General features: G+C 39.0%; 2 protein-coding genes and 2 non-coding genes across 5 annotated transcripts in view; all 4 read right to left on the reverse strand.

The window, feature by feature from the left end:
- Positions 1-500: 500 nt before the first annotated feature.
- On the reverse strand, positions 501-7,538 carry LOC146464063 (uncharacterized). Its single transcript, XM_085130163.1, has 5 exons — positions 7,179-7,538; positions 5,317-6,264; positions 4,389-4,463; positions 2,247-2,429; positions 501-820 (listed from the first exon to the last, which is right to left on the reverse strand). Exons 2-5 carry the CDS (start codon positions 6,230-6,232, stop codon positions 687-689), a joined length of 1,308 nt encoding a protein of 435 aa, XP_084986289.1. The 5' UTR covers positions 6,233-6,264; positions 7,179-7,538; the 3' UTR covers positions 501-686.
- Positions 1,060-1,141, reverse strand: Trnas-gcu (transfer RNA serine (anticodon GCU)). Its single transcript has one exon. It is a non-coding gene; the product is annotated as a tRNA-Ser (tRNA).
- On the reverse strand, positions 3,907-3,988 carry Trnas-gcu (transfer RNA serine (anticodon GCU)). The gene has a single exon. It is a non-coding gene; the product is annotated as a tRNA-Ser (tRNA).
- A 3,933-nt stretch (positions 7,539-11,471) lies between the features above and the next one.
- LOC146464066 (uncharacterized) overlaps positions 11,472-16,784 on the reverse strand; it is a 19,147-nt gene continuing 13,834 nt past the window's right edge. The window contains exons 6-7 of one of the 2 annotated variants that reach the window (XM_085130159.1): positions 14,195-14,224; positions 12,168-12,307 (exon numbers count right to left, since the gene is read on the reverse strand). In XM_085130159.1, coding sequence (XP_084986285.1) covers positions 14,197-14,224 — 28 coding nt within the window. In that variant the 3' untranslated portion in view covers positions 12,168-12,307; positions 14,195-14,196. Of the gene's footprint in view, positions 12,308-14,194; positions 14,225-16,784 lie in introns of both variants that reach the window. The other variant, XM_085130158.1, reaches the window with a different exon arrangement.

Here is a 16,784-nt window from a genome sequence, read left to right on the forward strand (position 1 = left end):
CCGCTGGATAGCAAGTTATCCACTCTTTGAACAACCGGAGCCAGGAGGTAAACCCTTACTAACTAATGACCCCGCCCCTTCCCCCCTTCAACCGAGCACCACCTCCCAAGACAAAACAGCTTTCCGTGGCTAGCCTGCCTGACAGCAGAATGGCATTTTGGGATGAATATGGCGAGCCTACGTATGACAGTTAGCCACACTGATTACGCGGTGTGACTAGAAAAAGCATGCATACAGGTTCTATTCCACGATCCTTGAGAGAAACGATTAACTGGATTTATGAATTGATAAATTTTCAAACTGTTTGGAAGGATAGTGCATGTCTCAGCGGGTGACACAAGAACAAGAAAAGGCGTCAGCTCTCGCGGGGTGACTGTAATTGTTTGGACTGGAAACCGTAAAGCTTGCGTCTTCTTGCGTGGCGATCTCTTTCGATTGACCAAGACTTTTTCCAAGCAACTAATGCTTGAAAACTCTTGAAAACGACCACCTCACTAGAATGTATATATTTGTAGCTTTTTTTTCTTACTAGATTCAAAACTGATGATGACGCCTGCGAAGCTTAGCTTAAACATCACAAGCCTGGATTCGGCCAAAAAGAGCCTAAGAAAAATGCTGTTCTGAGAGCGTCCTGTTTGGTTCCAGTTCTTCTCGGCAACCGAAGTTGGAGTAGGATCTGGGTACGATCACCACAGTCTTGGAAAGTATGGGAAAGAGGGCATGCGCATAACAAGAGGCGTCACACAGAAGCAATGTCTTTTGTGGTATTTCTTTTTCTTGGGTCTTTTAGATCCAGTACTCTTGGTGGTCTTTTTTGTAACTAAAATAAACAAAGGAAAATTTATATAGGTTAGTTCTAAGCTGGATCACACTATATTTGGTGATTTCTTTAAAAAAAAAAACATCCAGGTCACGCTGTTTTAGAGGGTTCTTTCAAGCTAAGCCACGCTATTTTAGGGTTTTTTTTTTCATATCTGGGTCGCGATATTTTAAAATGATTCTTTACGCGAGATCACAGTGATGCAGCACATTACTGTGAAAACTAAAACTATTGCCTAACGACGAGGATGGGATTCGAACCCACGCGTGCAGAGCACATTGGATTAGCAGTCCAACGCCTTAACCACTCGGCCACCTCGTCACACAGACAATTTCTATCATGATCTAAATATCATGGAAACGTGTAGGCCTTTCCCGTTTGCGCTTGTAAAATCCCAAAAAAAGGGCTCAAAAGATGCCCTAAAAGTGTTCAAAGATATTAAAATGGTGCTCAAAAGTTGCTCAAAAAAGTGAATTTTCCGCTAAGAATTGCGCCAATATGTACACTTTTATTGAAGTATCAACAGAATGTATTTTACAATCTATTTTGCGTAGAGTTAACTCAACTGGTTCTTACGGAAGATTGGTAAAATATAGATGGTATACACCTAAGCGATTCTTTATTACTAGATGTAATACGGTTTTCCTTGACAACGGTCTTCGTACAAGACCCTTACAAACTAGCATAATCACGAAAAGGCCGTGTAAACAGCGCACAATTTTAGCTTTAAAAGAATTAAAGGTTCTCAGGAAACAATTTTTGCTCGCAACATTTGGAAGAAATGTGAAATATAGCTCAAATGTTTCCCCAAAAGCGACAAAGTGCTCAAGTGTGCTCCAAATGTGAAATAGTGCTCTAAAGTCGAATAAGTGCTCAGCATTTGCTCGGCACAATCGGAAAGGCCCATTGTCGTGTATTGGAATCTGGGGAGGAGGGGGGGGGGGGGGTTAAAGTTTTTGTTTGTTCGTTATTTGTTTCAGTTTTATTGTAATTATTGAAACGTCTTTGCCTCCTCTCAGCTCTGTGCTATTTCCACTTTAGGAAAATTCGGCTTTGATCACCTTTGTTTCGCATCAAAGGTGTGTCAAGTTGGCCTGAAAAAGGCGTTCAAACTTGCCAGTCAAAGGCGAATCCGACAGCATTTTTATCCCATCTTGAGACAATAAAAGGTGCACGACCTTTTACACTATGGCAAAGACGACCTTCGTCATCCTAGACACTATGGCAAAGATGAGTGGCAAAGACTACTTTTGAATTTAGAGTTGGGATACTACTATTATTGTGTCAAATATTTTATGTAATCGTTTATTATTATATCTCTCACTAAGTATGCGCGGTATGATTAGTCAATTTTGCGGACCGTAGTTCACTGTGCAGCCGGCCAACCTTCAACTAGTTTCCTTTTCCGCGCGCCTGATTAACTCACCAAGTGGAGGTTTACTTGCCACCAGTCCTCTCCTACAGTGACAGCAATGATGGCAACAGCACGGACAATGGCAGCAATGACTGCAGCAATGATGACAGCCACAGCCACCACAGCAAGGACAACACGCGCAATGATGGCAGTCAATGTCACAACAATGTTCGCAGTGAGGTTTGGCGATAGCGCCTGAAATAAAACATAGGTAGGCAATGAGTGCAAAGCGCTCAGTCTCAGTTGTAGCTCGGAAATTAAAGGAGCATGTTCACGCAAATTATGTTGTTCGCCGCGCTGATTTTTGCACAGAGGGAAAATCTGCAAAATGCACGGTTGAGCGCATAAGTAGCAATCAAACAGAATCCATTTCCATCGAGTTTAACTTCCACTGTTATCGTTATTTTTCGTACCCTGCTAGCAGAGGTTTCTTTCCGGCAAGTCTTTTAGCATGTACGAAGTCGTTCACGTCTCTAGTATTTCGCGTAGTCAGCTTGTTTACTTCCCCGAGGTAGTAAACAAACCGACATGCAAAACACTAGAGAGGCGAACGACTTCGTATATGCTAAAAGACTTACCAAAAAGAAACCTCTGTTAGCAGGGTATATTTTTTATGTCTTGAGGTTTTATTTAGTATTTTTTCTTCACTTCCGAAAACAGACCAAGAAAAGTCTGACTAAGTAAAGGAAAATAGAATGTCAAGAAAATAGAATCTCGAGGCCGGCTGAAACTACCCAGGACAGTAGACCTGCACTCTTTAAAACCTCTATTTTCTTTGGACCCTGATAACCTGCCGCTGCATTGTTTTTTAGCATTGGTCGGCATTGTAAATTTGTTGTTCGTTCTTTTGTCCTCTCGACCAATCGTGAAACACATGGTGCAGGTCGCCCCACTCAAGAGGTTGTTAGAGGTGCCAGCCAATCAGAAAGCTGCATTTAACAATGGAACGGTTTCAAAACAAAAGCGCGCAAAAGCGGTTTGGGCAAGCATGGGCCTTTGAAACAAAATGTAAAGCTATTTCACTTAACGTTGCAGGATCAGAAAGCCTACGCGACATAACTGCAAGTTGTTGTGGTACTTAGTAAACTTACCAAATTCAGGTATGGGGAAAAAAATACCAGAAAATTAATCAATGAGGTGCATGTTTATGGCATCTTTCTTGCGCAGTGGAAACCATGAAATGGCAGCTGCATTACAAAAGACTTATAGATACCCATACCACCTTTCGGTCTTGCCGCGCAAATTTGAGGGTTAAAACCGGAACATTACCCACACCAGAAACTACGGGAAGACTGGTGCGAGTGAAGGATTATGGGATCGTTTGGGTAGACTGATGGAATTAATTGCGCCAATGAAAAAGTGCATTTCCGTCGGCAGTCATTTGTATAGGAAACACTCTTTCAATTAAAGACTATTTAACAAGAGCTACGCTATCCCTTAAAATGCAAAAAAAAATGCACTTATTCGTCGGCGCAATGTCAATCCGTCTACCCAAACGATCCCACGATCCCTTACTCGCCCCGGCTTTTCACAGTTTCTGGAGTGGGGAGGACTGGGGAGTAGCTTTATGATACATGGAGATACGAACCTCTCCTAGACCTCGTCCTTGCGAGAATAATCCTCGCTTTTGAGAAGCACAAAGCTCAAATAAATTTGGAAAAATAAAAAAAACCGACGAGGATGGGACTCGAACCCACGCGTGCAGAGCACATTGGATTAGCAGTCCAACGCCTTAACCACTCGGCCACCTCGTCGGATGAGCACATGGTGATGCTATTTGAATACTACTAGTATTCTAGTATACTAGTATTGAATACTACTAGTAGGAGTTGAACTACTAGTATGAGTTGAACTCATTAACTGTAAAGGTGGTTGTATATTTTCCTTCACTGTGTGGTCTAATTATTCGAAACTTCAAACCCAGTAGAGTTAATCAGCTCAGCAGAGGTCCGTTGACTAAAGAACACAATTTCCACTGGAAATAAATAAACATTAAAACGGCAACACCACGCACTTGAGGATTTTAGTCGCCAAATAAAACTTTTTCAGGGCGTGACACTAGCCATACTTCACTAAGAAGACTATGGGGAAAAAGGTCGTAGATAGACATAACATAAACCTGCTTGTATAAATGTACACAAACGAATTACCCACATGGCTGGTAACACACAGGAACGTTCACCCACTCTATGTGTGGTTTTAGTCCTCCCCACTTGACACAACAGCAATCTAAATAAAATAAAACAAAGAAGATCATACGTCCGAAATTATATCTCGTGCTAAGTACTGGTGGGAAAACTCTATGAAAACACGATGCAGGTCATACAGTTGACTGCCGATAATTCGAACCTCCCGCTAACTCGAAACAATTTTCCTCTCCCTTCAGGTCATTTTCTATATAATTTTACCCTCAATAACTCGCTCAATTTCCCTTAAAGGTTCGAGCTATCAGGAGTCGACTGTAATTGTTTAAATTTAATTAGACATAGATGACTACTGTATTTGTATTTTATGGGTGTCATCGACTACTAAGTCTTGTAGACAGGCATGCTAGAAGCTATACACACTACTTATAAAGTTATTGATTGATTGATTGATTGATTGATTGATTGATTGATTGATTGATTGATTGATTGATTGATTGATTGAAAATGAACTGACTTAATGAACTTGACTTTTACTGTAACCGGTCGATCCGTACATCGGTAGGCCCTTCAAGTCACCGAATTTATTGAGATCGTAAAATGTTACGAAACTTTTGAATGTAGAGCACCAAACACAACACACAAATTAACGGTTCCGAATACTGTTCGCTGTCGTACTTCTTGTTGAAGAAATGCACGTGCCAGACGTCACTTTACGTGTAATCAAACCAAACTGATTGCAGGGTTGATACTATGGCAAAGGGCAGTTATAACTTTCAATTTTTTCAGAGCCGTTGTTATCTCTCATCGTAGCTCTGGCCCTGAAGAACAGTACTATACTCCTAAAATATCGTATGTATCACTGGTGCCAAGGGAGGTAGCGTTATCCGGGGTTTATGAAATGAGTTGTACAATTATACAAATATAGATCTTCTTACCAGTTCCTTCCATTCTTCCTCCTCCTTCGCCTCCATTCGTACCACCTCCGCCGCCACCAGTTCCCCCTGTTCCGCCTCCAATTCCCCCCGTGCCACCCTGGCCTCCTATTCCACCACCGGTACCACCGATACCCCCTTGCCCCCCAATACCCCCTTGCCCCCCGTTACCCCCTTGCCCCCCAATACCCCCTTGCCCTCCGATACCCCCTTGACTCCCTCCCTGGCCATTATCCTCATAATAACCCGGGTCTCCCTTAAAATCCAGCCAATCGTTCACTCGTTCATCTTCTTCATAACCATCATTTAATGGTCTCAGTCTTGGTCTTCGGCCCGGTCGACGAAAACGACGGTGTCGACGTCGAAGTCGACGCCGGCGCCGACGACAGGCGGCTACATATTCGGGATCAAGATCATCGCATTCCTGTTCATCATCTCCATCCTGTGGATCTATTTCAGGATTTCCTGCCGGATCCTCTGCAGCAGGTACCGTTGGCCCTGCGGGTTGACGCGACTCCAGGACGGGCGCTTGTCCTGTAGTTTGTGGGATGGTATTTGTAATCTGTCCCGCGGGTTGTGGTTTGACGGTAAGGGTTAAAGGTTGTACTGGGGGTTGCGCAGCGACCGTAGCTGGGCCTTGCCCGGTTGCCTGAGCAAAAGCGGTTAGACCTTGTCCTAATGGTTGTTGTCCCTTATCTGTAGACTGCACATTTAATGGAGTTTGTCCCAGAATTGCGTTCGATGGAGCTGCGGCAACCGAACCTTGAATCTGCGGCTGCACAGCAACACTCCGCTTATTCTTCGTATATGTAACACTGTGGCGATTAAGTTGCTCGTAGTTTGCAGAAAAAGTTGCCCACTGAAAGTCACTTATAAGAATAAATTGTAGAAGCAAAAAGGCGCACGACGTATGTGACATTTTGTCCTTTTTTTCCTATCGAAAGCCAACACCTGAAAGCGAACAAAATTGAAACATGATTACCCTGCGTGGCTAATCGATGACAATCGATATAATCGATAATAATAGATCGAGTATTATCAATTGGTCTGATTAATCCGGCGATGAAAATCGAAAGTCACAATGGATGACCTCTTAATTGCTATCGATTTTTATCGATTAGAAGGGCCGGGAAGAACAGTGGTTTCAGTATATATTATGTTATCCGAAACCTATTTCTTTTTGAAGGAATTCTGGCGAATGTATAAAATTGAGATCCAGAAAGTCTAAACTATCTAAAATTGGCACCAATTTGTAAAATACTGGGAAGCCAACCATCTGAACCATGTACAAGAAGTCAGGTTCTGCTTGATAGATTTATTAGAATTAATGGTCACACTTTGAGGGTTTCGTCCACTTTCTCAAAAGCTAAAAACAGGAGATTACCACTCAGTAGCTTTCATTATTGAATGGTCTAACACTGCAGGATTGCACCTAAACAATCAACTACTATACAGCATTAAACAGCCGGCACCACAGGAATTCGAAAGAGATGTGCAGTATAGTTTTCATATTAGAATAATCACACTTTTTTGTTTGGGTCAGATTGAAACTAAGGGTGCGTTCGATTGACCCTATTCCGGAATAGGACTGAATACATACAACGAATAGAAGAAATCCCTCATATAAAGAGGGTTTTGGAGTTACTGGATCATGGAGTACCAAATCGCACTTAAATTTTATGTGTCGGCGAAAGTTTGAGGAAATATCTTCCCAAATCTAACAGCTATTCCGCTGATTCTTATTCCGGAATAAAGTCAATCGAACTCAACCTTATAGTAGCTCGAGTCTGGGCGACAACGTATAAATTCAAAGGCTCACTCCATCTTAAATAAACCGTTTTTAAATTCGGTTACTTGTCCCTTACCTTGATGAGCCGTCTGTGAGCTACATAATCATTTATAAGTTCATTCTGCGGGTTAAACTCCTCAACAAAGTGATTCTTCACATCCTTAGCGCATGATCTTCACCTGTGTCCTCAGCAAATCATTCAAATATGCAGTGATCAATTTGTTTTACGCAAATATTTGGATAAACGTAAAATGGAAAAACAGAGCGGTTGATTTTTAAGCTTTCTCGGTGAAATGTCTCGCGGGCGAAACGGCAAGTTCACAAAATTGATTAAACAAGCTGACCTAACCTTGTAATAAAATATTTATCTCCACGTAAAAGGGGAATTGTTTCAACATCAGTATAGAGTCTTTGATTTTGCAAGATATAACACTCGCAGTAACAAAATTTTATTCAATATGTTGTGATATTCATGTCGGTTTCAATAGTTTTAAAATAGAAACGAAGAAAGACCGCAAAGAATTGGCTTCCCGTTCCACTTGACTTTCGAAGCACTCGAAAGGGCACCGGCCACCCTAAAATGTCAGCGCGTTGGCTGTCTATTTAAATAGTGACAATAAGGTAGTTTATCCTTAATTCAGGGGCACCGAAAGGTATCTATTCGGTTAGCTTAAAATCGCCTCTGATTTTCAAACTTAATGGTCATAAAAAACAAATAGAAATGTGTTTTTAATTTCACGTACACGGGAAATCATATTTCCTTTTTTTTCGGAGGTGGGATGGGGGGGGGGGGGGGGGGGAATGGCGTTTTCATAGCGATTAATTATAAAGCCAGGTAGCATTTTCGGGAAGCTAAAAGGAGCTTTGCGACTTGAATAATGATCTACAAATAAATGGAACACATCAAACTGTTAACTTGTTCAAATATCTTTTTTAAAGGCCCAAAACCATATGGGAAAACAAAAAACTGCATTAGAGGAATTTATTAAAATTTTGTCAGTTGGGCCCCATTTATAGCAATCTTGAACTCGTACCAGAACGTACTTTGGAAAATAAACACATGCGAGCCGACCGATTTCCGATTTCTAACCTTGGAAGGGATGAACAACGGCCATTACCAACACCATGCTACCTTGGAAAAAATGCTTGTGAACCATTTCCTGTATTACCGATCCTCAAAATTTCCTGCAGTTAGAACAACTGATTTTTTTTTCTTTTTTTTCCTTTTTTTTTTTTTTTTTCATTTGCTGTTGTGTGTTTCCGTAAATCGTCTGTGTATCATTGTTACAGTTCGCATTGAATTCAAATTTTCCTGAAATGCCGGTACAGAGACTTTCGAAATGCAGTACTTGTAAAGCAAGCGTGTGCATTGAAAAAGCCCTCAAATGGCTACCTGAGACATAGGCCTGTTCGTGTTGCATGAATACTCAGTTACTGTCGGACATGAAAAACGCTTGCGTTTATAATAAAAATCGCTTGAAGTGCCCCTAACCCTTCAATTTGTTTTCTTTTGGTAGATTTCCATATCTGTGAAGAACTTATTTTCGAAATTTTTTTTTAGAAATGTTGAATCCTTTTTTTTTTGCGAGCGCTAAAAGTTACTGAAATTTTTAAATTTTTGCGCGCTTTAAGCCCCGCTGGACAAATTTTTGTCTCGTGGGCTCATTAGGAACGAGCCAATGAGAAGCGTCATATATTTGACACTTTCTTAGCTGTGACGTAAGAAAAGGACACCAGAAGGAGAAGGAATCTCATGCATGCTGATTCCTTTCTCTACATTTCGAGAGTTGCTGCATCCAAAAACCACACATTTTTCAACCATTTTCTCTGTTTACAATTGAAGTATTACCGCGAATTTTCGGATATTTTTGCACGATGTCCTTTTCTTACGTCACGCTCCATATTTGGCCGAGTGGGGGACTAATGCGAACGATAGGCGAAAATATCGACAAGACTGCCTTCACTTCTAGCGCTCGTAAAAAGAAAAACATGATTCAATATTTCTCAAAAATTTTTTCGAAAATGAGTTCTTGAAAGATATGGCAATCTACTAAAAGAAAACAAATTGAAGGGTTAGGGGCACTTTGATGTCCATTTTAATAAAAGCAAGTATAGTGCAACCTCGATCCCAGGGTCTCTCCCATTCCCGTACCCACGGAGCGAGAGGAGAGACCCTGGGAACGAGGTTGATTATAGTGGAAATGTACAGTATGTGCGGTGTATTTTGAATTAACAAGAGTGTGGTGGGTGGTCTCCTATTCTCTCGAGGAAAAGTGCATTGAAGATTCTCCAAGACATTTTGCCCCAAAACACGACGGAAATATGCTAACAAATAGAGCTGTTTTAAAATTGTCGTTTGTTCCTTATTTGAAGTACAAATTAAAGAATAATCTGAGAAATTAGCATGGCAGAAGTTAACGCTCTCCTTCATCGAGGTTGCGTAAATTAGTGCTTTTTGTAATTTGTGCTCATTCCTCTGTGACATAAAGGTTACTTGCTCAGTCACGCTGGCTATAAAGAGGAGCAAGAGACTGGGGACCAAGCTGCCGGCCAGAATTACATCAATGGTCAGCATTCAGATTCGATTGCGGCTCCTCTTTTGGTGGAGTGGAAGAAGTACGCGTGCCGTTCGCACTAAAATTCCCGCCACTTCCCCACCCACCCAGCCGCCACAAAAATTTTGCTCCTAACAAGAACATGAGTAACATGAAATATGCAGGTCATTAGTCTTTAAAACAAAGGGTTGATATGGAGGTGACGTTGTGTACAAGACGACGGAGGCAGACAAATATTTCTGAAAATCACTTCTAATTTATTGCAATTCAAAATAATTAATTTCTACCCCTAAGCTAAGGCTTTACTATCTAAAAGATCTTTGTAATGAAACTGTCACTTTGTACGACTGTAACGCTGAGGGAAGCGTTGAAGTCACGCAATCTATCTATAATTTCCCGGTCCCCTCTACAAGAGGAAAAATTCATCGCATCAAGACAGCCTTGCCATCAAACGTGGCTTTTATGCTTGCAGCTTCTATAAAATGCTGATCATAAACCCAATGTTCGCACAGGACACATTCGTGTACCTTTGACTGTACCTCAATTGTACAAAGTTCAAAACACGACTGAACGCTTTCTGTCACAGCTACGTCCCTCCAATTTTGTTCTTAAAATCCTTTTCCTAGTGCCAAAAGTTTCTAATTCATGAATTTTTCAGAAGCGACGTTTTAAGAAAATTATTTGACATCGGACTTCCATACAAACACTGTTATTTCAAGCCTGTTTGCCTACCCGTCAAAATGGCGTCGAAAACCGTGATAAGGCCTATTACATGTAACGCTGGTATCGCCACTGTAATATCAATTATCGCAAAAATTCCGAATATAAGCCCCTCCGAAAATAAGCTCAGTTTAAAATAAGGCAATCTTCGATAATAAGCAATCCCAAATAGCGGTTTTCAATTGAGTGTCGTATAACCAAAACCAAGTAAACGAGAGGATTAGTTTCTGAAGAAACTATGTTTGGTTTTATCAACAGAGTTGATAAGATAACTTGTCTGCCGTAAAGAGATTCGAGTGCTGACGTCTCGAGCGTTAAAACTTCGTCAGAGCGAATTTAAACTAATTCCTCTGGCAACCGAAAACCACATCAGGCACAAACACCGCCACGAACCAATCACAATTCGAGGCGAAAACATGTAACCGGCGTCAAGCGCGGGAAAACGCGAAAGAGCAATTAACGATTGGTTTTGCTTCTCATTGGTCAATAAAGTACAGCAATTTTTTGAAAACCAATCGTAGAGCGATGAAAAGCAAACACAAAATTAATTTCGACAATCAATTGAAAACTGCCCTATAAAACCATGGGGGGTTAAGGCAAGTTGATTTAGGCTGTTAGCTTGATGTTCATCGCTGTCCCAAGCTTTTTTCCTTCTCAGGTCAAAGCCATTTTGAAAGAGAAAATTCTCTTCAATAGTAAGTCCCTCACTGCAGTCCTTTAAAGGAATATAAGCGTAATTTTACGGTATTGATTCGTGATATCCAATTTTTTGTTTTTGTAACTTATCTGACGCTGGACTTCCATACAGTTACTTGGACTTGAACGCCAAATTTGATCCCATTTCAAAATGGTGGGGGAAAGTATTAAAATGACTATCTTGGCAAATGGCCTTCATGGATAACTGCTGCTACAAAAGGTTCAAGGATCCCGCAAAATTAGTCGAAAACTATACCTGAAAGACTTCCCACAAGAGGGACTTGAAGGAAGGAAACGTTCCCAACTTGCCCAGTTTATGCATTCAATGCGGATTTTCTGTGCTACACAGCACTTTTACAGGAAGCCCTTTAATTAAATTTGTCAGAAAAATCGGTAAAAACTTATTTGCAAGCATTTTAACTCAGGCTGTGCCTGATTTCTAGAGAATCGTAAATTATTTGACTCTAGTATAATGTTTAATGTACAAAACTTATTTTTCTTACAAAAAGATCAATTTTCAAACTTACTCTAGTCTACTAGCTTTGGCTACTACAGAATTATCAGCTACCTTTCATTGCTTTTTCAAGTCATTCAGAAGTATTGATACTAAATGTCCCTTTTGACATAGCGCGCAAGTGACATGTATACCCTCAAATGACATGAAAACAACACAGAATTCAACACCACTTGTTCTCTAATTCGCTAAACTCGTGCTAAAAGCAAAACAAGCAACCAACTCAAAGATCTCCAGTGAAAATTTGACTAGGCAGCAAAAACTAAGCAACAGCAAATGTGATCAATTCCCTGATCTGTATAACAAGTTCCAAATCTAGTATTACTAAAAATATTTCCGAATCGGCAATCACGGGTCATTTGTTAAATCATTTAAACCGTAAATCCCATATGAAACCCAATTGGAGGGGATTTTTTAAAATTTTAAACCAGGGAAATTGATAGCTGGGACTTGTAGGGTTACAATAGTAGCATTTACGGTCGCTTATTTCGTAGCCTACATTATTTAATACAAAATCACAACTGACTGATTCTTCTTGTCATCTGAGTTGTTGCTAATAACAGTTCTTGCTGCCCACCGCACCTTTATCTGCTTCTGTCCCATTGTGCCTTGTGCTGCTCACGTCCAAACCCCTCATCGTAATTTCCTTTACTTTTGAACAGCTGTTTAAAATGTGGTTTGCAGTAAAGTTTGCCCTGTAGGGCGGCATAGTTTCCAAGTCTACAATAAACACAGAACAACACAGGGTTATCATCTGCCTAAAAATATTGGGGCTCTGAAGGGCCTCCTTTTACCTCAACACAATACACCTTGAAAATGCATACAATGACACTCCAACCTCATCATTTAGCCTACGTGTACTTTACTTCCACAATCTTCAAATACCAGTTTTTAAAATTAACATTCAGTGAGCGCTATCACCAACTTTGAAGAAAAAGAGTAACCCCGCCATGGTTTATTTTCTACAGGAAAGTAAATGAAATTTGGCCGTTTCTATAATTATAGAATTAAAACACACACACACACACACATAAACTGATAAAGATGTGGAAGAACTTTTAACAGCAATGAAACGCTCACTAATGGCTAACCTCTCCAAAACACCTTCTTATTACTCCAAACTTAGAAAAGAGAAGATGTCTTCTATGAAGCCGAGGGTAAATATTCCAACATTGTTGTAAAACAATGTTGAACGCGCAGGTAATTATCATTTAACATCAGTCTATAAACATTTTATCCAAGAGGTGTTAAAAACAATTTTAACATTGCTGAAGCAACAAACGTTGTACATTTGTGTACAAAAATGTTGAAATGTTTAGCCATGACTTGAGAGCTTTCATTTACATGAAAAGAATGGAGCTCTAATGATAATCACAATCATCAACAGAAAATCTTTCAAGTCGTCACTCAAAGGGAACCCATGATAATCGAAAAATTCTTGCGGTTAGCCATTTAAGCCCCAAAATGTCAACACCTAACTTCTCCTACAGTTATTTCTCAACGTATTGGGCGAAAAAAATAACATAACTCATTCTTACGACCTGTCAGTTTGACAGTGAATAGTTTTTATAGGGAGAATTTAGATGCCAATCAGCCTTTATAATAATAACAATAATAATAATAATGATAATAATAATAATAATAGTAATAATAATAATAATAATAATAATAATAATAATAAAAATAATAATAATATTAATAATAATAAAAATAATAAAAATAATAATAAAAATAATAAAAATAATAATAATAATAATAAACTTTATTTAAGTGTCAAAATACTTTTGCATACATGCCAATTGGAGACACAACACAAAATAATTAAATACAAATCAAATACATCAAAGATAAGTGGCTTCATGTTCTAAACTTTGGTTTTAAAATTGTTTGCTGTTGAAATGAACAGAATGCATTGCATTACCAGCACGGGTGCCATAAGAAATGAGGGCAGTTCCAGCTCACCAGGGTGAACTTTCAAACGTGTAACTTGTATTATGAGAGTCTTACACACTGTACTCTAAACAGATGAACACCCCAATCCCCCAACCCCAATTTCACTTATACTGTTAGTTTGCTCCAATTGGAGGGGTAGGGTGGGGAGACACAGGAAGGCGAAAGCCGGAAAACAAGGGGTGGAAACCAGAGGAATGATAAATATATTGGAATGAAAAGAAACTTAGGGAAAAATAGGAATTAATTCTGTGCAACTATGCATCACATGCAAATAAAAGGTAGAAGCTGCCAAGGACTTGGGCAGAGACCAGATATGGAAAGCAAAAAGTCAGTCACCGGCCTCTTCATATTGATTGTGCCATTGCTCATAAAATGCATTGGCAGCTTTTTCACACCAACTACAGTATTCACACAATTCAGCATTTTCCATCACCCGGTTTTGTCGGTGCACTTTCCTGTTTTCAAAGTTACACGATTGAAAGACATAGATACAAAGGTTGCTACCATGGATATCATAATCATAAAATTAAAAATTATTAATGTTCTCTCCTAAAACGATCATATTGATGTCTACCCTAAGAATCCATCAGAACTTTTGAATAACTGTATTGTTTGTGAGCTTCGCAGTTCATTCTTACGACCTTTCTGTCTCACCTTCATTCAGAGGTTGGTGGTTTTCCCACTCTAGCAACCAAACAAAATGCAACAGTAAGTTACATGTTAGTGCAAACAACGAAAACGTTGTTGACTGTTGACGTGTCTTATGATTGAACATGAGATGCTGTCATGGTGAAGAACTGCACTGTGATTTGTTGATCCAGTAAGTACAATCACGAACGACAAAATGGTCAACAAAATAATTCAGCCGGATGGAGTGAAGACAAAGCTTCCATTGCTCATTTATTTATATTTTACACCATGAGAAAAATGGTTGCAGTTGACAAGCTTTCATTTTTAACTGATTCTGATAAATTGTGTCATTAGTTTTTTCTTCCGTATATTGTTAAAGATCACTTAAATCAGAGTTTTTTGGTGGTTACAGCAACATACACTCAACTTTTTAAATGCAACAAAAATCTGGTTTTACACCAAAAAAAATTGTTTAGAATGAAATACAGTATCTGATAAGGTAAACTCTAAAATATATAATTTGTACCTTTTCTTGAGGATTTATTCTAATATTTTAGTTACATTAGTTGCATACAAAAATTAATATGGCATTGTCACAAACAAATTCCTCCATAAAGTTAACTTCACTGAGTTAAAAGATCACACACAACTTTTATGCTCCATTAATATGTACTTGACAAGAGCTGGTAATTTTTATTTTAGGCCTTTAATATTAGTCTTTAAATGGTTCAGCCAATACATTGAATGCATTTCAGGTTGTACCACGCCAGCGTGAGAAAGATCACTTACATTTGTAATGTTTCAGACTATCGTCCTTCCTTGTCTTACGTACAGTATACCGCCTATTCATCTACAGTTCATCCACAGCTGAGCCACATTCATATACAATGTTTCTCGCATAGATGTCATAAGCAAAGATACATATCACATGCTGTAGATATTAAGACTTGCTGGAAAGATGGGTTGGTAAAATCTTTAAGGCCACATTCTTGCAGAATATTTACCACTCTATGATCTAATTATAACAACAAAAGAAGGCTACAACCAACTATCTGAGACAAAAAATGTCAAGTTGCCCAAAGGTCTTCACAGAACATTTCGAAAACTCATTTGTTTGTAAATACACATTTTAATTATAATGTAGGAGTTTAGAAACTTTAAAGTCTAGCCTTTAATGTAACTTTATATTTTGATTTCACAATAAAGGCATTTTCTTTCTATTTTATTTTTTTCAATGAAGCTGCGCAGTGCAAGTACACTTCCATGAAAAACAATGAGTTGTGGAGCAAATGACAAAGTTGTGAATAAAACAATAGTGCATGCATGAACTGAAGGTCAACGGAAATATTAAAGGATTGGCTAATAATTATTTCAAAGGAACATAAAACCATTTTTCCTGAACACCCCTTAGTTACATGTAGTTGAAAATGATTGTATAAGTTGCTATCTCATGTATCTCAATTCTTGTAACCTTTTCAATGACAATGTATTGATAACTACATCTGGAGAAATTAGATGTTGGAACATCTTGGGAGTTATTAAGGCTGCTCAAACTCATTAATAATTCAAAAGCCAAAGACAAAGGAAATTATGCACCGTCATGTGTTTGGATATCTGATGAAAAACTCCTCGTTTTTGCATCCTTAATTTCTCGTTCAAATTCAGTTTGTTTGAGAAGTTATATCAAACACTCGTCACAGTGTTTCATCACAATATCAAAAACCTCGAAGTTCGTCAAAAATACTCCGCTACGCGTCGTGTTTTCAACTCTCTTCTCGGTGTTTGATATGTGATGAAACACTGTGTCTCGTGTTTGATATATTACTTAAAAAACACCACATGATTAAGGAAACCATTTGAACAACAGACTAAAGGCTAAAGCCATGTAATAAAGATTAATAATTTGTAAGAGGAGAAGAAAAAGAGTGACTGTGCCAAGTGCTTCCTCCTCCCTGGCCTTACAGGGAGACTGTCATGGAAATCATGCTGTATGTTGGTCAAAGGGGCTCAAATAATTGACTAAGAACCTCTTCTCTACCATAAAATTGCTCTAACTGAGCACTGAGAGAAATAATATTATGATTTTATGATTTCTCCAAGGCAGAATAATCTATAATCGGCTTTTACCAACTTTTCCAAGTTACAATCCACTTCCATCCTAGCCATCCACAGTACGAGGATGAATGTTATCAGTTTTTGTGCCCTAGTAGGTTTTTTTAACATTTACATCCATACAAATATGTTTTGGGCTATTCAAAGCAATGCTAAAAATGCAATAGGTGACACTGCCCCTTTAAGTCACAACTTCTCTATCAGAAACTACACGGCCTGACACCTGACTAATCTGATGAAATCATTGTGACTTAAAGTTTGCTGAGGCTCATGTACAAAATGCAAGGTGTACAAGATGAAGAAGAAGGATTCAAGTGCATTAAATAAGGGTCCAAGAAGCAAAGGCCAAAAGCAGAGCCCCTGACCAGTCAGTTGAAACTCACTTGCTATTATATTGCCTATCAGTAGATAGCCAAAGATACTAATGTTTCAACATACTAGTAACTCTTAACAAAACTGAAACATCATTGGCTTTCTGAATTTAGTAATGTGCGAGACTTAA

The sequence above is a fragment of the Pavona decussata genome, unplaced genomic scaffold, assembly GCF_977016875.1.
Source record: "Pavona decussata unplaced genomic scaffold, jaPavDecu1.1 SCAFFOLD_169, whole genome shotgun sequence".
Classification (NCBI taxonomy): domain Eukaryota; kingdom Metazoa; phylum Cnidaria; class Anthozoa; order Scleractinia; family Agariciidae; genus Pavona; species Pavona decussata.

Excerpts from the sequence above, each read along its gene's own strand:
- LOC146464063 (XM_085130163.1), bottom strand. The coding sequence starts at position 6,232 with ATGTCACATACGTCGTGCGCCTTTTTGCTTCTACAATTTATTCTTATA. Across the intron at positions 2,430-4,388 it reads TCCTGTGTGTTACCAGCCAT|GCGCTATCGCCAAACCTCAC; the intron begins GTGGGTAATTCG and ends GTTTTATTTCAG. Across the intron at positions 821-2,246 it reads GGCAAGTAAACCTCCACTTG|TTACAAAAAAGACCACCAAG; the intron begins GTGAGTTAATCA and ends TGTTTATTTTAG.